Source organism: Poecilia formosa, unplaced genomic scaffold (assembly GCF_000485575.1).
Source record: "Poecilia formosa unplaced genomic scaffold, Poecilia_formosa-5.1.2 Scaffold4, whole genome shotgun sequence".
Classification (NCBI taxonomy): Eukaryota; Metazoa; Chordata; class Actinopteri; order Cyprinodontiformes; family Poeciliidae; genus Poecilia; species Poecilia formosa.
The window spans coordinates 6,655,865-6,678,901 of NW_006799943.1; the positions used below are offsets into that span (position 1 = coordinate 6,655,865).

At 39.3% G+C, this 23,037-nt stretch overlaps 1 protein-coding gene across 7 annotated transcripts in view; it reads left to right on the forward strand.

Moving 5' to 3' along the window:
- Positions 1 to 23,037, forward strand: part of LOC103144652 (caskin-2-like) — a 50,102-nt gene that overhangs the window by 10,816 nt on the left and 16,249 nt on the right. For 5 of the 7 annotated variants that reach the window (XM_016676403.1, XM_007561735.1, XM_007561753.1 and 2 more), the window contains exons 3-10: positions 12,195 to 12,246; positions 16,242 to 16,339; positions 17,409 to 17,554; positions 18,807 to 18,902; positions 19,640 to 19,773; positions 22,524 to 22,632; positions 22,737 to 22,845; positions 22,916 to 23,010. In XM_016676403.1, the coding sequence (XP_016531889.1) occupies positions 12,195 to 12,246; positions 16,242 to 16,339; positions 17,409 to 17,554; positions 18,807 to 18,902; positions 19,640 to 19,773; positions 22,524 to 22,632; positions 22,737 to 22,845; positions 22,916 to 23,010 (839 nt within the window). Of the gene's footprint in view, positions 1 to 11,253; positions 11,703 to 12,194; positions 12,247 to 16,241; positions 16,340 to 17,408; positions 17,555 to 18,806; positions 18,903 to 19,639; positions 19,774 to 22,523; positions 22,633 to 22,736; positions 22,846 to 22,915; positions 23,011 to 23,037 lie in introns of those variants that run through there. The other 2 variants (XM_016676422.1, XM_016676428.1) reach the window with 2 other exon arrangements.

Genomic DNA, 23,037 nt, shown 5'->3' on the forward strand with positions numbered 1-23,037 from the left:
CACACACACACACACACACACACACACGCCAATCCTGAACCTGAACCTTTACCTTCCGTGACAGATGGGGTAGCCTGTCTAGGATTGCTCGGGAATTTACCAAAGGAATTACCTTGTGTGTCAGAGGATTTGTGTGTGTGTGCATGTGTGTGTGTAGGTTTTCAGTCGAAAGCATCATTTAATTTAGCATTACCAACCTTTCAATTGCTGCCTTTAGGCTACACATAGCTCAGTCTGGAACTTGGCTTCTTCTGGTTCTTCTCTTTTCTTTTGAAACTAAAAAAAAAAAAGAAATAAAAGAAAAAAGTTGTCAGTCAGGTAGTGGTTGGAAAATAGTGTTTGCTCTGCTGTTGCTAAAAAAAACCTGTCATAATTTTTATGTGCATCCTCTGATGTTGCTAATGCAAAGACGTCAGACTCTCTGTGGGGTTGCTTTTGCGATAAAGCCATTATAATTGTCTTACAAAAAGTTTTTTGTCTCGCGTGTGTGTACTTGGGGCGGAACATATTCTGGTTGCAGGGGGTGGAGGGGATGTCTACCATCTGGGGATTGAGCCGTCTCAGTCTCTGGCAGGGTTAATAGGAATCAGCAATAGAAAATCCTGTTTTGCTATTCTACTTCTTTTTTTTTCTTTTCTTTTCTTGTTTTGCTTTCTGTCTTCATAACACTGTAACGAGAAGTATCGGAATAACAGCGTAGTCGTTCCAAATATATTTTAAATATGATAGGAACAAGTGAAATTTATTCTCTTGGTTGTTGTGAGAATCTTATGAATCTTATATATGGGTTATGCAAATGATCAAATTATATCTTATTTTAAAATTATACCATGGTGTCAGAATTTCTCATGTTCATCCAGGACACTAATATCATTGTAGACACATGAATTTATGCAAACAATAAGGCATTTTATGAGATGATGTTTGACTATTTGATGTGAGGCATTTCTCTGACTGGTGATCGGCAGTTTATGGTACTTTGAAAGAAAAATGTAAGTTGTCAAAGCAGGAATTGGGAATCCACATTGCCCAGAAAAAAAGCTGATTATGCATCTCTGTACAGATAAGACTAAAAAAAAAACATTTTCACTCAGGAATATACAACTATCTGTGAACAGCAACACATAAAAGACAACTACTATTTCCTTCCCTTCCCTTTCCTCTAAGTGTTAGAAGCAGGCACACGGCCAATCTCTATCCACAGGGTGTAATGAGAGGAAAATACAAGTCAGGTTCATGAAGAGTTTACCTGCTTCTTCAGTGTTGTACTACTTATTCTGCCTCATTACCACTGCGACTTTGGAGATGCAGTGTTGTCTTTAGTATCTGCTGTGTGCTGTGGTTTTGCCATCATCACTTTATATTATAAACACATTCTTCACAATGCCAAAAGCCCATCTCAGTCATAGCTGCTTAATGTTTTTGGTCGCTTTTCTTTTAATCAGTGACTGAGGTGAAAACAGTCACCTCAGTCATTTGTTGGACGTTCTCTGGCTGTCTAATTTGGCAGTGTGAGTTGATCCCTAAAGAAGCTTTAAAACCAATTGAAAGCATTTGCTTCAACCAACTGTTCACATGTTCTAATTTGAAAGCAAGTGTTAAAGCCTTGAGGCCTTTTCCAATTATGCTGCTATGGTCTAATAAATAACCATTGATTAGACTTGGGCTGCTTTGGTTTGTGACCTACTCTGGCTAATTAACAATCATGTGAATATGGAACTTTTACCGACCACCAGCACAAGTTCACACTCTTCGTCCTCAATGGAATCCTGAATTTTATAAGCAATTATATCAAGTCTCTACATGAATCATAGAAACGAGTAAGACACAGCTGTCTTACTCTTTTTGTTGGAAGGTATTTTTTAGTGTTGTGTAAATTTTGAAATCCTGCCACTGGCTAACCACCAAAACCATATGTCATCACTATGTCGCTTTTTTCTAGCTCACAAAAGCGTCTTGTTCTTACGCAAGACAGATGATGCAGCGCTGTGACTTGGTTGCTTGGAAGTGTTTTGTAAAAGGGGCTTGTGTTACTTTTGCTATGACGTCACCATCTCAATGTTTGTTTTAATATTTAAGGTTTATTGACAATCCCACATTTTATTTTCAATGCTTCATGAGTGGCCCTATCAGGCCACATTTCTATATGCTGAAATAATCAGAAAGCAGCTTTTGTATTCAGTTTTGCTTTCTGGTTTTAAGCATCCAGCATCCTGAGGTGAGTGAATCTCCAGCAGCACGTACAAAGCTTCTGTCTGGTTAGATTGAGGGTGCAGTGTTTGAGTAGTAGCTATGTTTCTACAATATCAGTGGGCTTGCTTATTACCTGGACAGCTTATAAATATTAGTTTTATTGCTTTTTAACACACTACTCCTCCAATCTGCCTTATGTTTTTGCTAAAAACTATATTAAAAACTATATTTTCCTCATTATAAGATCTAACAAATATTTGTTACAAATTCAAAATAGCATTTACTTGCATTTATTTGACTGTTTAAGAAGTTCTATTGCATTGGATATAGTGGCTTGCAAATGTGCATTATCCTAAATCTAATAAATGTTGGTAAGTGGATATACCCAGCAAACCATCTCCTTCAAAGCCAGTGTTTTTAGAGAGCAAAAGCAGTTCTGCACCGAGCCTGAGGTCTCCCAGTTGTTGGAAGAGCATGCAGAAATAAAGGAGGGGCTGCACAGTGCATTGAGTAAAGCAGAGTAAACAGATGATTTGAATGGTATGTAAAATGTTCAGTCCCTAAGGTGCAGAGTTGAGATGTGTTATGTAAGACAAGACCTGCAGGTGTGCTTATGCCATTTTAATGCGCCTCTTTTTCAGGGTAAATAAACAGATGTAGCAAGCCTGGTTCACACACACACATGCCTTCACAAAGGCAGCAGATGATCTGTTTAATTTCCCCATTGGCTCATTTTCAGCTTATATTGAATGCGTCTGACCTAGTTGCCAGCTTCACCAAGGGAGATTAGTCTCTATGTTTTTAACAATGCAGTAAGTTATTCGATGTGGTAACCTGGAAATGTTTGGACTTTGAAGAGGGGGTTCTTAAGAACGTATTGCCTTGTTTACACAATGCGGTGCTGGTCCAATTAATGAAGGGGTGATATATATATATATATATATATATATATATATATATATATATATATATATATATATATATATATACAAGCCCTTGGAGTTTAACTCTGTAGCTTTAGGAAACAATAAAATATATGTACAAGCCCTTGGAGTTTAACTCTGTAGCTTTAGGAAACAATAAAACTCCCATCAGTTAAGTTCCCTGCATAGTGTCTGAATACAACACTTTCTTTTTTTTTTTCTAATTTATGTGCATCATATTTTATGTCTCACAGCGAAATCAACTGTTAAGAAACCCCAAATGACTTCCACTTAAAATAACTTCTTAAATTGCGATGACTAGAGGGGATATTTGTCTTTGCAAACACAGTACAGAAAATGCCTCTGCAGCATGCAACAACACTAGAATAAACTCTAAGTGTTAGAGATGAAAAAGCTCCTTGAACTTTTGCACATTTTGTTTCAAACGTTAATGCATTTTATTGGCGTTTTATGTGACTGTGACATGCAGAGTCCAACTTAAAGTAATCCAAAGTTGTGCAGTGAAAAAAAAGATATGTCACTTACAAAATCTTTTACAAATAAAAAATTGAAAACTGTGACGGACGTTTGATCCATTAGGATCTAGAAGTTTCAATGAAATTATACAGTAATCTTTTCGGGTTTGCCTCAACCAGCATACACAAATTTACACAAATTAAAAAAGAAAAAAAGTAAATTATTTTGTAAAATTTACACAAAACTTTACAAGAATAAGCACATAACTACTGTTTTTAGTCAGTAGTTTTAAATACATTGTTTTACATTTCTTTTTGACCTTTTTATTGCATTTACTGTTCATCTTAACTTTTCATTTAAACCAACTTTTAAAAGTGCTTCCAGGACAATTCACTGTGATGCAGGATTTTATTGTTTTGATCGAAGTTTCTTGCATTTGTCCCTCATAAAATTTTAAACGATAAACTCAGTTGGATGTCACTGGATATTCATTTTTAAGTCTTGCTTGATTCTCAATTGGATTTGGACGTAGACTCAGACTGGGACATTTTAATCGATGCACTTGCTGAGATTGAAACCATTTAATTGCTGCTTTGGCTTCATGTTTGGGGTTGTCCTCCTTCTCAACAACCTCTAAGCCTCAAGTTCTTTGCAACTTCAAACAAGTTTTCTTCCAGGATTGCCCTTCACTTAGCTCCGTCTCTTCATAAATTTAGCTGAAGCTCAAAATAACATGAAAACAGTAAAAAAATTAAAATACTGGAAAATCATGGAACTAACTCAGAAAAAGTTTCTGGAAAAGACTTTCCTTTGGAACTTGTTGCATTATGGTGAAGGGTGCAAATAATATAGCTGTCAGATTCACCAAGTAGAAGAACTGGACTGGATTAGAGTTAAAAAGCAGCCAAAGTAAATACAAAACTTTCTTTGAAAAGTTTCCTAAAGAAAAGAAAAAAATGGACTCCAGACTTTGGCAAAGTACTGCAGAACAATTATTGCATTGTTTCCACCCTACTGGTTTTGTTTTACTTCTATGTCCGTTTTAGGGAGGAAACGATCATAACTGCAGGCCAAGCTGATGCATGCTGAGGCCTGGACGATGACTTCTTGGTGAGACTCCTCATCTCACCATGTAATCACATTGTTTTAAACTCCTGGACACCCTCCTAAAGGGATTTGGAGATCACCTGCACAGAACATTAGCGCAACAAGGGTGCTGAGTGTCACCAGAGACTTTGAAGTCAATTACCTGCAACATCAAGGAGTGGAAAACTCATTCTTAGCTCTTTGTGATGTACATGTGTTTTCTGTTTTTTTTTTTTTCTTTTTGCATCCAGTAACAATTCGACGGAGTTTTTTAAACTATTTTGAAGTGCTTTGGGACAACTGGAGTAAATTCAAGCCCACACTCTGCCTCAGTGGTTTGGTTTGAGGGACTGTGTTTACACTCTCAGTAATCAGTGCAGCAAGATAGATGTGTTCCTCAGATAAGTGTTTCCCTTGATGAGGCCCCTACCTAACCACAAAGCTTTTATTGCCAGAGATGGATGATGACCTGTAATTACCTCTTTTCTCACTCCTATGTATTTAGGTCCTTCCCCAGGCACTTGTGGTCTTGCTGTTTACCTTTTTTTCTCATTGCTTTGTGGGGGTTTGACCCAACCTTCAACAGCAAGTGCACTTTTTTTTGTTGTTCTTGTTTGTTCATAGGAAGCTGGTATGAGTGGAAGTTGGTTTGCATTTCCGGTTGAAAGGAAAGGTATATTTGTAATTGTGTTTAAAGAATAAAAAAAATACACAAAACTTTTGCTTAAGATATTGACAGTTGGCAGTTTTGGGATACGGCAATATTGGCAAATGTTTTTTTCTTACACTCGCTTCACATTTCTTTATGACCTTCATTCTCAAAAGCCTACAATTTGGAGTCAAAAGTAGCAGCTACACGTTCTCTTACATGAATACACTAACAATTAATTCACAATCACACTCTAAAGTTAAGATTTCCATTGCGTTAAGTCATGTTTTACTACAAAGGACGGGTACAGGTGACTTCATAGTCAAAGAATCCCCTGCCTGATAGGTATTTTCAGGGTCTTGGTGAGAGATTTTGGGATGTGTGAAGAATTCATGGTCTCCCCATAGTGATTGTGACAAGGTGATACATCATGAAAGGTTTTGACCGTGGATAAAATGTCCACAGTAGGATCCTAGTGGTTTAATACTGTGCTGATGGCAGTAGAAGTATATCCTTGACTTGGGATTTGTGAGCAGCGGTCCTCCACGTTGCCAGTTGTGGCAATGGTACACCTAAATGATTGTAGACCATTTAGAGTTGATGTGATCATTCATTGCAATTTGTAAAACGTTTAAATGGAATAGAAAGGAAATTCATAGCTTATGGCCGAAATCTAAACCCCTGTCATATAAGCATGGTGTGTAGAAATCTTAACTTTACGCACTACTCTCCAGTGTTTTTAGTTATTTTGAAGCCTTTAGTTTTTTCATTTTTTTAGATCATGTTCAAAAGCGTTTCAGAACAGCCATGCAAACCGAAGCAACAAAAGCCCCCAGCCAGCTACAAGGCCTGTTGAATGAGACAAAAAGACAAGCAAACCAAGTTTTCTTTGTTGTCTGTTGTTTTTATTTTATTATTGACTTTGCCATGCTGATGTTCCTATATGCTGAAGAGCTTCATAGCCTTCTGAAAGCCTGTCTCATCTTGAAGCATGTTTTCTTTTTGCTCTGTTCTCCTGTTTGTAGTCTGATGTGCCAAAAAAAAAACAAACAAAAAAAACCCAACCCTGTTCCCTCATGTCACCTGAACAGAGGGATGGATTCATGTTTATCTCTCTATGACGTCTCCTCCTCTTTTAGTTCATATTTACTCTTCTCCTCAACATCAAAGCCTCCCTCTCTCCTGTCTGCAAAGCTTAAACCCCTTTCAGAAAGGTTCTAATGAGGCTGTTTTCTTTCGCTTTGTTTATTGTTGTGAGCAGAAAGAACAATGGAAGGACTCCACGCTGACAACTAAAGCTCCAAGTGTTGAATAATTTATCCTTCCATGGATGGTGGGCTTCTACAGAAAAGCAAACCTCATAATTTCCCTGTCTCAAAAAAAAAACAACAACAACTAAATATATCTATATAAATCACAATACCTATGATTTACTGTTCCAACCCTCCAGGGTGCTGCTAATTTATCTGCAGCCGACGTAAGGAGGAGGTTCTCCCTCCCTCTGTGGGGCACAAGGAAGAACATGGAACATGTAGGATAGCATGGTGGGCACGCTATGCGAGGAATGTGAGGCTCATGTTGGAACTGGAACTCCTGAAAGGCCCTGTTCTTTCCATGCTTCTGAGACAGCTCAGACCCCACTTTGGCGTGGCGCCCAACGCCCAGCCCCATCCATATCTGCCTCTTGATCAATGTGCCTCCTTGTGCCTTCAAGCTCTTGTGTTCAGGAACATGAGTCACCAGCAGCATGTGCTCAACAAAAGCTCCTGAGCTTCTCTGGGGCCTTCTGCAGAACGACCAATGCGAACGCAAAGCATGACTGCGCCCATTCTTTACACACTGATATCTGCATCTCCTGCTGGATTGCATGCACAGCACTTGGGGTTGATTTCCAAACCACTAAAACTAAGAATCTTAATCCTCTGACTCCCTTCATAATACATATGAAGCAAATTGTGGATATAGCTGTAAATGTTAGGAGAGTGTAAAACATGAATTACCAGCCTCAAAACTGGTTACAGAAATAAATGTTTTCTTTCGTGTGTTTTATTGATGGTTTCATAAGACACTCAGAAAACGCAGCTGCAAGGAGAATTGGGCAAATTTTTGTTTGCCGACTTCTCTGAGCTGAATAATAGCATCAATAAACCAAAAAAGGAGGACAGAACAGAATATTGGATCATGGCTTCAGTGGGAGCTCAGTCAGAAATCCTCTAATTTCTTCACATTCTAATATTCTTCTCATGTATTGTACAGTATGATGTCTGATTTATCTTTCCTCCACTGTTTTAGCACAGCAAGACTTGCATTTTTAAGTATTTACTTCTGATTATGTAATCCATGTTTCCCTCCCCATAGATTTTATTCACATTTTTGTGTTTTATCACAGTGTTGGTCTTAGTTTTACTACTTCTCTTTCATGGACAGTAAAATTTAATATCTGGCTGTATGGGAGAATAACATTGCTAGGGGAAGACAACAAATGAAAAAAGAATAACATTAGGACTTCAAAAACAGTTTAAGTTAAATAGTGAAATTACTTTGGAAATACAAATTGCGTTAAAAGCAGTGGAATCCATATTTACCAGTTAAAAACACATTAAATAGGCATGTCTTTAATGTATTTTGTTGCTATTATCATTATAATTTTAACACAATGTCCTACATGAAAGCACATATTTTAAAGAAAACAATATAACAGAATAATTTTGCCCAATTTCACCAGCTTGTTTTAAGGACAATTGAGATTCATTAAATTTGTTGGTGCATTTCAGACTTCAAGTAAACTGTTTCCCATCTACATTTAGATTGATACAAATAAGATAAAGAGCACAACTGCTACAAAATTGGTATGTAATAGTAGGAAATGCCTTTATTATGAATATTATGTGCAAATTCATCAGAGTTGATCTCCTGTTTTCTGTCTTACTTTAGCCTAGTGTTTTAAAAATGCTTGTTGACAGAGTCCAAAATTATGATCAGATTTTTCAGGAAAATCAAGTCCTCCCATATCATTAAAGTGTTTTTTGCTTCTGATTCACTTCTATTGATAAAAGTTTGTGTAGACAGAGGGGGTGGCATCAGATTTTATATTTCTAGCACTTCCTCTGCAGCCCTGACTTAAAACCAAAACAACCCATAAGGCCTTGTTAGGGACATGTTTGGATGGTTAGGCAACAGCGACCCAAACATTTAGCTGGATAGATGGTAGGATCAGTGACTCGTGTGCTAATTACACCATTAGGGACTTTTAATGGCCCTATTAGTGTGATTGTTCTGACTACAATTTATAAGTTACTTCCAGCCATTTTCAGAACTGAAGAAGCTTTTCGTATGAGAGGCGAAGAAGTATCTTCAAGAAATAAGAGAAAAAGTTTTGTTTCATTCTGCTTAAGCAATTAGGATTACCATGCTAATAATAAAAACCATAAATCCTACATAAAAAGTTATCAGGGCGAAAGAAGACAGGGAAAACAAAACTGATTCATCCAAGCAACAACTTTACATTGGTGTAGCTTCATACAAGACATGACTATCCTAATTGCTTAAATGGAAAGCAGCTGGACTTCTCTTGTTTCTTAATGACGTTCCACCTCGTAACCGAAAGGCTTTTTCAGTTCTGAACATGGTTCGGGAGAATCAGATATGGTTTGTAGTCAGCACAATCACACTAATAGGGCTGGGAATGTCTCATAATTGGGTAACCTTACCCTCAATTTGTATGGCCATACAGTTTAGAAAGAATGCCATAGATTGATGTATGAGAAAATATCATGGAAGTTTGCACAGAAACCATCTTGATTTACACTTTGGATGCAGAAAGTACTTTTGCGTTTCTCCTTGACTTTCTTACTTTCTAAAGCTAACTTACCCTAATCTTTTTTCCTTTCCTTGTTTTCCATCATCTTATTGTGTTAAATTAACTGTGTCATTACAATACATGTTCCTCTTATCAAAATAAAAGGATTTCCTGTTTGGTTCGTGCAAATCATTCCTTCAGCTCTTAAGATTCCCTCTCAGTTACACTTGATTCTTGATTTTGTCATTTTTAAACATTCCTTGGGACGTGTTTACTCTTTGTGCTTTTTAGTTTCCTAGAAATGTTCACACGATGAGTGGAAATTTCTCCAAATATAGCAGAATATGGTGACAGAGCAGATAAACATAATTAATTAACTGATCAGTGTTAAGTCCTTAAAAACTAAATAAAAAGCTTTTGCATTCATTTGTGAATTCAACATTAACAGGTCTTTGTTAGTTATCTTGAAACGTAAATATATGTTTATTTTTAATATTTGTAATCTTTTTTATCAATTTTCAAACTTTTAAACTTGAAACAACTAATAACAGTTTTTGTATGCTGGATTGAATGTTACCAAACACATTTTGAACATCCATGTGTTAGATTAGGCTAAAATTCAAACTTTTACTTCAATGCAGTGCAGACATATTATTTGGCATGCATTTGATAATAAAAGATTTATTTATGTGGTCATGGGAGGCTCCAAACCTGACTTGGACTTGGGGCAAGAGACTTGATTCTTCAATTGGACTTTGGATAAATGACGTGAACATTTCTGATGCATTTATTGTTCACCCAACAAAACAGTTGGTTACTGATTCTGCGATATTCTTACCTAAGTGTCAATGTTATCTGACAAATTACAGCAGCTGGCAAGTTTCTCTCTTTGTTAAATTATTCAGTGACACTGTGCTGTTTAGGGTCTGTTCACTCGTACAGGTTTGGGTTTAATTAAAATTAACTGTGAGCCAACTGGTCTCTCAAATGAGCACTTTCTTCTAACAAGATAAATTTTAAGGTTGTTACATTCGGTTCTACTTTTTTCAGTGTAGAACCGATGTAAGCTGCTACAGCGTGGAAAAGGTTCAGGAGCCACAGGTTCCTACTAGCATATTCACTTGTGTTTGCTATACAAAATCAACTGGTTTTGTTTAATTTTTTCTGTACAATTCCAGCATGTTCCAAAACAGAGGTTGATTGTTGAAAAGGACAGAAAGCACCTTTGCTATGTTCTGTCTAGTCTTCCTGTTATCTGCAGAAAATCTTGCTCTCTCTTGTTTCCAACCTGAATGAACTCCAGTAACCAGTTTTAAAAATGTACTTTTTTAATAATTTCTTACATCCCTGAGCTTCACTTGAGTTTATTTCTAAAAACTTTAACGATTCTGAAAACAGCCAACTTTGAGTTTTCTTCCCAGAATAACAAGTTCAACATTAAAGAGTAGGACTGGGAGATTTTTGTTTGTTTTGAAGTTTTAATTTTTGGAAAATCTGGATTTCTTGTCATCAGTGCACCCATTGGGTTTCCATAGCAGAGAGTGATGTTGGCCATCTCAAGATCTACCACCTTGCTTGAGAAGTGAGTTTAACAGCTTCTTTTTTTCCCCAGACTTTGAATTCAGGTAAACTCACAGAAGGTGTGATGTAATTTTTCTTTAAGGAAAAATAATCTGATATTTTATTTTTAAGCCACATCACCCAGCCCCACTAAAGAGTTTTGTCAGCACCACCTGGTTGTTCATATATCAACATTTTTCAGCTTCCGACTAGCCGCTCACCGGTCAAGGCCTCTCAGGCTAAAACTTGTACATTTTTGGCTCCATTATAATGGAAACTGATATCTCCCAACTCCCACTGTCCAGCTCTATCTCTTCCTCTTCCCGTCTCGCTCCGTGTGTGCTGTCCAAACACACATGGCTGTGCGGTATTCCGCACCTCCGTGGGAGAAAACAATGGGGGTAATTTGCGGCCGTGAATGGCGCTGTATCTAGAGTATTTGGCAGTCTGGTTCCTGTGTGGGTCTCGCCGAACAGTCAGGCCTTTGGAGCGGACATCAGCTGTAGGACGTCAGAGGATATTTATCTGGGTGAGAGGAGAGGTCGCAGTCAAGAGTCGTCGTTTGAGTCAGGAGGATTAGATGAATGAGATTGAGAAAGATGTTTGTTATTTGAAGCTTGGACATCTAAAATGTTTAGCAATGAGGCTTTTAAGGGTTAAGCAGAATTGGGCGAGTTGCCTTGTTTGATTTTAGGTAATACCTAAAGATGAAAAGAGGATTAAGTATGTAAGAAAAGGAAGTTTGTGTTTTGCAAGTAAAGATCTGTTTTTGATACCTTGGATTAAGAAAATTATACAAGAGTGCTTACACTGCACACACTGAGCAGCTTTATTGAGGATACAGTCTTTGGTGTACTATTTGTTGACATCGTGAACAGCTTGGCAAAGAGCTAAAGTAGGAAACTGTTTTAGTTGTCAGCTCATTTGTGATCTTGGCTTGGAACGGTGGCACTCGGAGGGGTTAACAGCTGAATAAATGAAGACATGGGACAAATAGCAGTGTGTCGCTTTCAAGGTGAGTGGAAAATAAGCGTGTTCAGTCGTGCTGACTGATGTAGACTGTGATGCTGTTGGAAGGAGAGACATGCAGATGCTTTCTCCTGGCATACCTTCTTGTTTTCATGGTTGTCAGTTCGAATACCAAAGAGCCGTGAGACGCTAACATTGCAAATGAGGTGGAATATTTTGTTTCTGTGAGGCAGAGTCATTTGTTTAAGGAATCATTTGGCTGTCATGATGGAGTCAGACGCACCGAGAGAGGGGAAGGGTGAGGAAAGCTCTCCATCCTGTCAGGGCTGTCATGATAAGAAGTGATGATGAGGAGGGGGGGAGACTTAAGGGAAAAAGAAACACACACACACACACACACACACACACACACACACGCGAGGCTGGAAGGATTTCTGGTGAGCTCAGGTGAAATAACAAACTTTGTACCAAAAACACTTATTGTCATTTTCTGTACCCCCTTTCTCCCTCCACATCCCTTTCTCTGTCATTTTTCCAGAGTTGCTGGGCTCCAACAAGAGACTCAACATCAATTACCAGGACTCAGACGGGTAAGAGAAAAGTTCCAGTTGTTGTGTAGATAAGGCAGGCAAAAGAAAGAAAATACTACTCTACATGTGACCGCCTGCTGTTTGTTTGCAGTCTTCAATCCGTGACTCACGAAGCGCACACAAGTACTGACATAGATTGCTGCTCAGAGTCATTACTGTAACCCCAGGGGAGGAAATTACTAGGTACTGACTTGTGTGTAGCTCACCACATCTGTCAAATATTTAGAAGTGACTGAAATGTAGTGTTTCTGGTCCTACATAATGTACAGTAAGTGGAAAGTTGCATTAACTTGGAAATGAAAAAAAAGAGAAGCTGAGCAGGAAGTTTATAGAAAAACAGTAGGATGGTAAAGGTAACTTCACAAAGGGCATCCACAGTCTCATTTGTTTTTGCCATTTGTTCTTTGGGTGCAGTGATCTGTATAGTTGGTCCTCTTCAATATGGCCATAAACCGCTGCAGTGTTGATTAATATGCACTATTTTGATAAGGTACCCCAACCCTGTCCAGTGGGATGTTCTTGTCATACTACTAGCCTTCATGGTGGTTTAGGTTGATTTTTTTTTCTCATCAGTATTAAACTTTTCTGTGTTTTTACCCCCTACTAAGTTGAAATCGGCAGGTTCGTGGCATTGAACGAAACACGGCCTTTGAAGATTTTCTTTGTTCTCTAAGCCTCTCTCTCACAGATGTGCTTCGGTTCTGCAGTCAGTGTCATTAAGATCCGCATGTGTCTTCTAGGACAGCATTTTGGACCCTCAAAGCTCAGCCCACACAAAGTCTCTCTGGGTCTAACATTTGACACTGTTCATCTCAAACCCTCCCCTCAAGATCTTTTCAGAAATTGAAATGGCTGTCTTGCTGCGTACAGCCGTTGCAGAGACGGAGCACAGCAAGACGCCATGTGTTCAGTCCAGCAAACCTGAAAAGACAGAAAGCCTTTATGCCTTTGCCATCAGTGGGTGATCACAGTGTGAAAGCCTGACAGAAAAGGTTTTCATTTATTTATTTCAAATTTATTGGAGCTGAGAAAAGACATAAAAGAATGTTACATTTATAAGAAACCACTGTTCTGCCTATAAGCCTTTCCACCAAGGGTTAATTTGCAGACTCAGTACCTGGTTAGGCTTTTAGAAGTAAACCTCTTAAACTAGAAACGACACAAATAAGCAATTTTATGCAGAGGTTTTGACTTTATATAGCTAAAAATGTTAAACATTTGACAAAATGAACAACAACCTGTTTAAGTTTCAATACAGTTTTTGATTTATTATTGTGCTCTTGCTCCTATTTCCTCTGTTTATATTCTTAAATCCTGTTTTCCGTCCACCAGCATGAATGTGAATCATTGTAACTTCTTCTCTCTTTAAACGTCATTATTCGTCCTGAATGCACTGAGTGTCTTGATCTTTAGTGTTAATTCTGTATTACAAATTCAGGACGTTTCCTTAGGGACTAGAAAGGAACTCTGAAATCACCAAACATGCCAAAATGGCTCAGTTGGGAAGTGTAGCTTTATTAGTGCTTATGAATTCAGAATGGATCCTGCACTCCTTGTTTTTACACAATAGTATTTTTGGAAACATATTTTCGAATTTCAGCTCTCTTAGTAAGAAATAAGAAAATCTGTGTCGAGGAAGAAGGTTATCTAATAAGACAATCCATCTCAAATGCAAGCCATGGGCCAATTTGTTTTGGATTTTGTACAATGTAACTATGTTGACTGATAACTCCTGCATGTGTCTGCATGCAGCGTGCACATAGCGTGTGGGAGGTGGCACACAATGGAGGTGTTGACATCAAGCTGTCCATCAGCGAAGGAACTGCTGTGTGGTTGGGTGGTAGGTAGGAAGGAAGGGACTACCTGTGAAAGATGAGATCACTGGTAAGGCGAGAAGAGGATTGTGAAGCGTGAGTAAACAGCTGGCTGTCACTAAGTCAACGCCATCACAGTGACACGTATTCAGCACATGTCAGTGAGAAGTTTCGGTAACAGGTGGTGAGATGTGGTTGACGTGTATTTGAGAGAAGAGAGAAAGCAGAAAAAGTAAGCACTAAACTCATCAGTTCCTCAATTTTCATGGATGTTCAAGTGGATATAAGTTTTATCTGTCTGAAACCAATAGAAGGTTTCCTTGGCTGTGTGTTTGGGATCAATATCCCACTGAAAAATCTATTTTATGCTATTTTTCTGCAGTTTGCTAGTGCCAAAGCCTCGAATAGTCATTTACTGTAAAGTTCCTGGTTCTTTGAGAGTCATGAGCAGTTCCATTTCTGCTGTATAATGTGTGCAATGACATCCAAAGAGTTAAAAGTTTTTTGTGTACAACATCACGCTTCACAAGCTTCAACATGTTCTTTCTTCAGCAGTGAAGTTTTGTGCTGAGCCTGCTAACTCTGTGTGTTTTTGAGAATCTTTGAGTGGTTCTTGGTTCTAGAGGGAAAAAAATGCTAAGAAATCTCAAGTGATTTACACAGCGTCAAAGAGGCTGAAAGGCACATTAGATTGTAGATTAATTTTAGTAGAACGATGGTCTTTCTCCTTTTGCTGCATGAACCCAACAGTAATCATCATAAAATTCACGTCTTCTGTAATAAATGTCATCAGTATGTTTTGAACAGGTCTTGACAGAGCTATTTGTACTTACCGGACTTGGTAAAAACAAACATTTCTGGGCCATGAATAAGATGAATCAGCTGATATTTTTTGACACTCTTATGGATTTGCACATACTTTTGTAAATACTGATTACAGTTTCCTGGGTTTCTAGAGCCTTTATGCTTTCTGAGGTCATCCCCATTTTTTCACATGTTTAAGTCTTTTTCTTCGTACATTTTAATTTCTTATACGTAACTTAATTTGTCATAAATTTTGTTGTAACAAACATGTGGAGAGAATCGTTTCTTATCAAAAGCCCAACTGGAAATATAATTATCAAGACAATGTTGATGTGTTACTTGCTTTCTCACGCTGCAAGTGATGTGAGAGGACTCATCCATGTAGCCAGTTTGCTGGAGACAATGTTTCCAAAATGTTAAGCCAGCTGGCAGTCTTTCAGATCAACAGAGTATCAGAATCTGTAGCTTGTTCAGTTCAGCTCAACATCAGAAAGACTAGAAAAGGGGAAGTGTTCATGGACAAAAGAAACTTGCAAATGGTGAGTCTTGGCGGCTTTCGTATGCAATGAAACCAGTTTTACTTTTGGAGCTGAATGATGGGGTGCAGTTGTTGCCATAAGTGTGTTGCAACAAGTAGATTCTAGGTTTGAATCTTGGGCCTTTTTGGTTGGAGTTTCTATGCTTGCCCCAATGCAAGCATGGGTTATCTCATCTGTAACTTTCTCTCACAGTAGAGAGTAATGCATGTAAAATGAATTAGTCTCTCTAAATTGGCACATCTTGAGGGGTGAGTGTTTGTTCACGCCTCCAAAACAATCCAGCAAACATTAAAAGTTGAAAGTGGACGGTTGGATTAGTTAGTTGGAGTTTGTCTGTAGTTAGTTGGAGTTTGTCTGGCAGACCCAATCTACATCTAGGTTGATCTTTTGTTTCCACAGGGGAAAACTAGAGCGCTTCCTAAACAACGACTGGGTTTTTGATCTCAACCGTTCTTCCCTGATTATTAGGTTGTATGTTGTTACATTAGCCCTACATTAGAGGGGCATGTTGTAACTGCAGCACAAGTTGTGTGTTTGCTCCAAAATCCCCCTTCCTTCTCCCTCCTGCTCTCTCAAGCAATTGTCTCTGAAAGAACTTTTGTCTGTCTTCCTTTAGAGGAGGATCTTACAACTCCATAAAGGTTTAGCCAGTATAATGGTAAAGCGCAAATTCCTTTTCTGTTCGACCTCTTCTAAAGATGAGGATGTACATACACTCTTGGAAGACACATTCTTCAAAACTGCCTCTGCATTTAGATCCATTCAGTGTAATTTACAAATTCTCTCATCTCCTCTTTCTCTCCTCCTTCTGTCTGCTCTTTTTGTTTGTTACCCACAGCTTCTCTGCGCTGCACCATGCTGCTCTGACGGGCACCACCGAGCTGCTGTCGCTGCTGTTGGACTCCCAAGCCACAGTGGACATCAAGGACATCAACGGTATAAAAACGACAGAACAACCACGCCGGCCAACAAGTCACCGATTTTAGAGAGACATCCGTTTAAATACATAAAGTTCAGTTTTTCAAAGTCAGAGGGGGATTAAGCTGAGCCTGAAACTTCTTCATCAGCTCTGAGGCTCTGCTGAAAGTGTGTTTAACTGAAATGAAAAAAAAACATTTAAATCTTAATCGCTTTGAAGTTTGCGTCCCACAAAGTGACAGCAGATTCACGGTAAGTATTCTCTCACTTCCAAGAAGAAGCGATACAGTGGGATTTAGAGCTGCAGCCCTGAAGCATGTAAGGCTCATGAGAACGAGCGTGTCGCCTCTCAGGTCAGCTATATATTCCTGAAGAACTCTGTGAAATGTTGAATTTAACTTCCAGCGCCTGCAGTGTTGGGCATGCTGAATGTAATTGATATTCAATACATGGAAGCCCGTCTGCGATCAAAAGTGAGGCCTTACAACAAAGAGTTATGGGTGATTACAGGTTGAGACTCCATTCCAAAGACTGCTTGATTTGTAAATTTTGATGTTCAAATCCTCTATTTATGGCATGAACAGAATGATCAGGCATTTATTGCAGTTCCAACATCTTCGAAGCTGCAGCCATGCACTGTGATCAGAATTCGTATTACACTTGCGAAGAAACGGACGCCGTTTCCTCTGAATCTAAAGAGAAAAAGGATCGTCCAGACGATCAAGAAGCCAGATACTTGTCATTTGTATGGGTTCCTCTGTGTGACCTTGATAAAACTCATTTCCACTTCAGTGGAAGTTGATGCAAAAAGAGAAGAATACAGAGCAACGTGTTCTACCTCAGAGATTGCATATTTTGCCAAAGGAGCCGTACGTTTCTCCCAAATTACTGTGCACTTCTTGCTGTAAAGTGTAAGAATGATTTCTACGTGTTATTGCTTTTTAAAGCAGAAGTGGATTCATCTAAACAATAAAATGGTGCTTAAGACATAAAATACCTTCATTTATTCCACTTTCCAAATGAGAATTTTTAAATTTTGTGGATAAAAGCAATTTTTTAAAATGATATTCGCCGCTGTCGTCCACAGGCATGCGTCCGCTCCACTATGCAGCGTGGCAGGGAAAGCCCGACTCTGTTTTACTGCTGCTGAGAGGAGCGGCTTCAGTCAACTCTCCTTCCCATGACGGGCAGATACCCTTACATCTCTCTGCGCAGTACGGACACTACGAGGTGGTGAGTTCAAAAGACACACACACACATACGCACGCAAACACACACACACACACACACACACTGGTTCAAGGCATTACCAGTCATCCCATTTCGCTGAAACTTAAACCCATTGTGTCTTTGGCTGGTATTGTTCAACAACAATACTAGTAACTCCATTGTTGCACACAATGACTACACACATTTCTTTCTTTCAGTGACATATGTTTTCCTCCTACAACACACACACACAGACGCATGATTTCATATTCCTAACCCTTATTGTATTGACTTCTTATTATCTCTATGCCAAAGCTGTCAACTTTCCTTCAATTTTGGATTCTTGGTTTTTTTTCATTGTACTTTTTTTCATAATTTTTTCACTTTTATGAACACTCAACATATCTGTCTATTTCCTGTTGAGTTATTCTAGTTTCTAAACTATAAGGCCTTCCTTGGCCACCAACCTGGATATGATGCACCTTTCCAGACAAAACACCAAATATGACAAATGTGATTACAGACCCTTCGTATAACTTTAGGTAATACTTTTAGGTTTTCTATTCCCAAAATATTTTTCATAATCATTTTTAATCTTATTCTTCTAAATTTTTGTATCTTTTATCTCCATTTCTATCTAATATCCTACATTCTGATTATTCGTATTTTTAATTTACTTGTAATGCTCTGTAGATTTTTGCATCTTTATTAGGTCAAATTTTGATATTATCTATTTTTTTTAATCCGTCTTTAATTTTTCAGCTTTTTACATTTCTTTTGTGTGGCACCTTGGGATCAGATCCCAACAAGACCTTTCAAACCAAACAAAATAATTATCTGCTTTCCATTCTGCTAAAATTAATAGACCTACAGTGCAGTACCAGGATGCATCAAAAACTTCATTCACATATTAGCTCTAATACTTGTCCCTTACCTAAAAATAACATTCCACCTTTATTAGGACCAGATGTTGGTTCTCATGAGGAATAGTCCAATGAAGCCAGGTGATTATACCAGAAAGGTTCAAAGAGGTAACTCGGACCATATGTGCAAACACTCGTCCACCTGTAACTCGACCCCCTTTGAGATACGACCTCGTTAGCAGAGCAGCACAAAACTGACAATCCATCTCAGGATCCACACAGCAGCTATCATATGTTCCTCCCCTCTTGGTGGAAGGCGAAGCATGTAGAGGACGACTGGTGTGTGAGTGTGTATTTTACATGAGGTGCTGTACTGCTCACAGGGTGTTGCGCTCTCTCCCTTTCGCCCTCAGTCTGAGATGCTGCTGCAGCACCAATCTAATCCCTGCCTCAAGAACAAGGCGAAGAAGACTCCTCTGGATTTGGCCTGCGAGTTTGGCCGACTCAAGGTACCGGAGTATTTGTGTCGTTTTCCTTATCTGTCTCTGGCGACCACTTTGGTCGTTGGATTAAAACACATCACTGCACTTGGTGATAGCGTCACAGATTGACATCAAGTTGGTTCCCAACCCAGCCCTTTGCATCGTCACGCTTCTTGACCTCGTCTGAAGAGATTTAGACTCTTAATCCAGTTATCTGCTTGTGAAAACACTCTTTTCTCCTTATGTATGAATGAGGGCGCCTTATGTCTAACATGAGCCAGAGGTTAGAATGAAGTGACTATGGTCAGCTAAGCCTGTTTGAGTGAAAGGGCCTTAGTGGTTCTTTTGTACATTGTAATGTTCAGAAAGTTCCACTTTGGGGCATAATTTACTGTTTCTCTGCCACATCCGCCAGATAAACCAGCCTGTGAGATGTTTTGCTTGCACTAAAAGTCAAAATTAGACACGCTTTTTATGCCTGTTTAATGCTCTCTCAACTAGTCTAAGTTTGCAGTTAAGCTGTGAAAGAAAAGAGGGCTTTGGGCTGTTTTTACCACATACATACCGTCTTGTGACAGCTGCTGGGCAGTGGATAAGCCCCAATGTGCAAGTTAATCTCTTTCTATATAAGTTGTCATTTACAGTGATGTACACGGGGACGCATGGGTTTTCATATATGTACATCATTTATGCATTGCTTATGTCATAATTCCTTTCCTAAATCTGCCGGTAAGAACGTCATCTTCAGACTGATTTCTGTTTAGGTGGCTCAGCTGCTGCTCAGCAGTAACATGGTGTCAGCGCTCTTAGAAGGAGAGCGAGGGAACGACAGTCTGGATTCCCCCTCCACCACTCCCCTCCACCTGGCAGCCAGGAACGGACACAAAGACGTCATCAAGTGAGAAAAGCACATTTTCTGTAGCAGCTCTGTCCTTAGCAGAGTCTTTCTCTTGGTGGTCTTTAGGCAAGAGGCAGGGTACACCCTTCAATTTAAAGTGGTCAATTTAAACCAACCCACCCAGTGAACCAATATGCGTGCACCATTGTGTGGCCCATAATTCAGGGATGTTCTCCGCTTTATGTTTCTGTTTGGGTCATAAATATATGGACCCTGCCAGGCTTGAAAGGAGGGAAAAGGCAACTTTAGGGTTCAGGGTGCATTCACACCAACCCTGTTTAGTTCACTTTATTTTAGTCTGTTTGTCAAAAAAGCCTCTTTCAACAAGCCTTACATGTTCAGTATGTTTTTACTTGCACTTTCGTGACCATAACATTAAACATGTCAGTTTGTGTCTCATTCATTTTTTTTGGATAAGAGGCAAAATGTCTTCAAGCAACAAGAAAAAAAAATCAGGTTCCTTCAACTGAAGCACTTAGGACTGGAATGACCCGGTTTACTGAAAATACACACCAGTTTATTAATTTTTGCAATACGACAAGATTGAGCAAGCATTTGCCGGAATGACAGAGTTGTTTTTTATTGTACCTTGTAAATCAGTAAGAATGTTTGTGCAATGAGGGTTCGGGGTGTTTGCTTGTGTAGTGGGTGATGCCCTCATCTGTTTTAGATTCTTCCCAGATCTAATGTACAGTGTAAATCAGTGATTTCTGACATTAATTGCAGTTAACGTTCAGAGTATTGGACTGCATGCAGTTTGATTTAGGATCCTTCAAATCTTGTTACTGCATGGCACACTGTGGGGAGTGAACATCTCCTTGAGTTATGACTATTTTTATCTAGACTCTATGAAAAGCCAACTGTAAAGTGCAGTCCTTCAACCTTGAAGTGCGTAAGCAGTGACTGATTAACTTTTTTTTTTTTTCCTGCATTCTCTATCAATTCACTGTTTCTGCATTGACTAAGCATTCTGTTTTTGAAAGCAGGGTGCCAGCCTTACACAATATACAGCCCAGGAGTCTGTTTTGTTGTTTGCAATTGCCTCCACTAACTATGAGAAACAAGATTATGGTTTTCCTTGGTTTTTTGGGAGCAAATACCAACTCTAGGTTTGTGCTTAGGGTCAATGGGTCTTGGGGTGCTGCAGACAGTGGATCACAGAGTTCAGTCTTGGGCCACTCCAGATTCTGGTTGGCGTGCGGCTTGGGGTGTCCTCTTATTTCTGATGGGGGGTCGCCTCATGGGAGCCCTCGGCTCAACAGGTGGACTGGTGACCGAGGTGGTTGATAGGAGGTACAGGTGGGGTAGAATAGGGTTCAAGTTTAGGAGGGAGTCAAGGGATTTGGGAAGCTTTTTCATCCCCCCTCTGTTACCCTGAAATGAATTGACTGCTTGCAAAAACATGAACGAGTTTAACAGTAAATAAAGATTTGGCTCATTGTAAATCTTCTGCTATTTGTTCATGGCAGTCTGATGTCACCTCATGCCAAATCTAAAGCTGCACACCCTCATGTTCTGTTTTTCTCAGCTGACTTTACACTTTCTTTTTTAAACATATGCTTGTTTGTGTGTAAATATGTAGAATATGTATTCAGTTTGCCAAGTAACCCCACCCTGTCTGTTAGACAGTCTGCTGATGGCTCTCATCCTTCCTACATAAGCAAATGTTTTTGCAACACCATCTCCACTCTGACTCTCCTGGAAAGGAAAGTTCAGTAGCTGGGAATGAAAACAGAAAACCATCCATGAACTCTCTTAGTTGAGGGCAGATATAAATTCCTAATCAGGGTTCTGTGACAATTAGGTGATTCAACGCTCTCGTTGAATCACCTAATTGTTATCAGCTTTCTGCATCTGTTTAGAACCTAAGCTGAAGGTGGAACTCCTTTAAAGATCAATTACGCGTAGTGATGTATTTCAAATGTTTATTTCTGTTAGTTTTGATGACTATGTTTTACAACTAATACAGTAATCTTCACTGAAAAATCTGTATTACAGAAGCTGCCTTGGATACAGTACATAGTGCTGTATGCACTGGAAAGTTAAGTGGAAGCAACAAGTGTCGTAGAAAAACATGCACAAGAAAAAAAGGGATGGCCACAGTTTTGAGAGGCTTGTGAAGAAAAACTCATGTATCTTTTCCACAGGCGCAACAGTATGTATGTATCTGTAAAGACAATTCAAGGGCTTTAAGCAAGGTGATGCATCCGCCAGACAAGCTCAGTCAACAGAATAAGACATGCAGTTAATATATGATAAAAAGAGGTTCCAGATTTTTTTCTAATTTGTTCCCAGCACCATATAAGGTCAGTCTGATCTCTATTTTCACTTGCTGGATCACTTCCTTAATCTAGTCCGTACGAGAAGGTGGAGCTGAAGACTTATATAACAAAATCAGCGTCCTGGCCAACAGAGTTAAGAATGCTGTTAAGTCTTTATGAGCCACAGATAGATTAAGCAAAGCTGATGGTACCGCAAATAATTCAGAGCATTTGAAACAATTTGTTTTCCCAGTTACAGTGGACAGGGTATGTTATGTTTTTCAAACACCATGGCACAATACGGTATCCTGCAGTCTAACATAAAATCCTTTAGCAAAACTTTAAAACCTGCCTCGTCCTCCTTCTGCATCACTACCACCAGGATACCTACATTTGTACTTGAATACGATGCTGTAAACGCTTGCAGCAGTCGAATGAATGATGTTTGCCTGCAGTCTCACGGTGACCATTTCTGATTTCGTTTCCCAGGTTGCTGCTTAAAGCCGGCATTGACATCAACAGAGCCACCAAAGCGGGGACCGCTCTGCATGAGGCCGCCCTCTACGGCAAGACGGAAGTAGTGCGGCTGCTGCTCGATGTAATGACTGTTAGACGTCTCTGTCCACCTAACTTTGTGATTTGAAGAGGTAGACCGTTTGTTGCTCGGGAGAATAAAGTGGGTCTGACTTTGTTTGTGCGCAGGCAGGGATCAACGTGAACCTGCGCAACACGTACAACCAGACAGCTCTGGATATCGTCAACCAGTTCACCACTTCCACAGCCAGCAGAGACATCAAGCAGCTGCTTAGAGGTTTGTTTTTGCAAGGTCAACCTCCTGAGATGTTGCGCAGGGGGAATCACTGTAGTTCTGGTCCTTGCAGAAGCGTCCAGTTCTCTCCAAGTCCGAGCGGTGAAGGACTACTGGAACCTCCACGACCCCACTGCGCTCAACCTGCGTGCTGGAGACCTTATTATGGTAACTTTTTTTGCGTGTCTTTCTGTT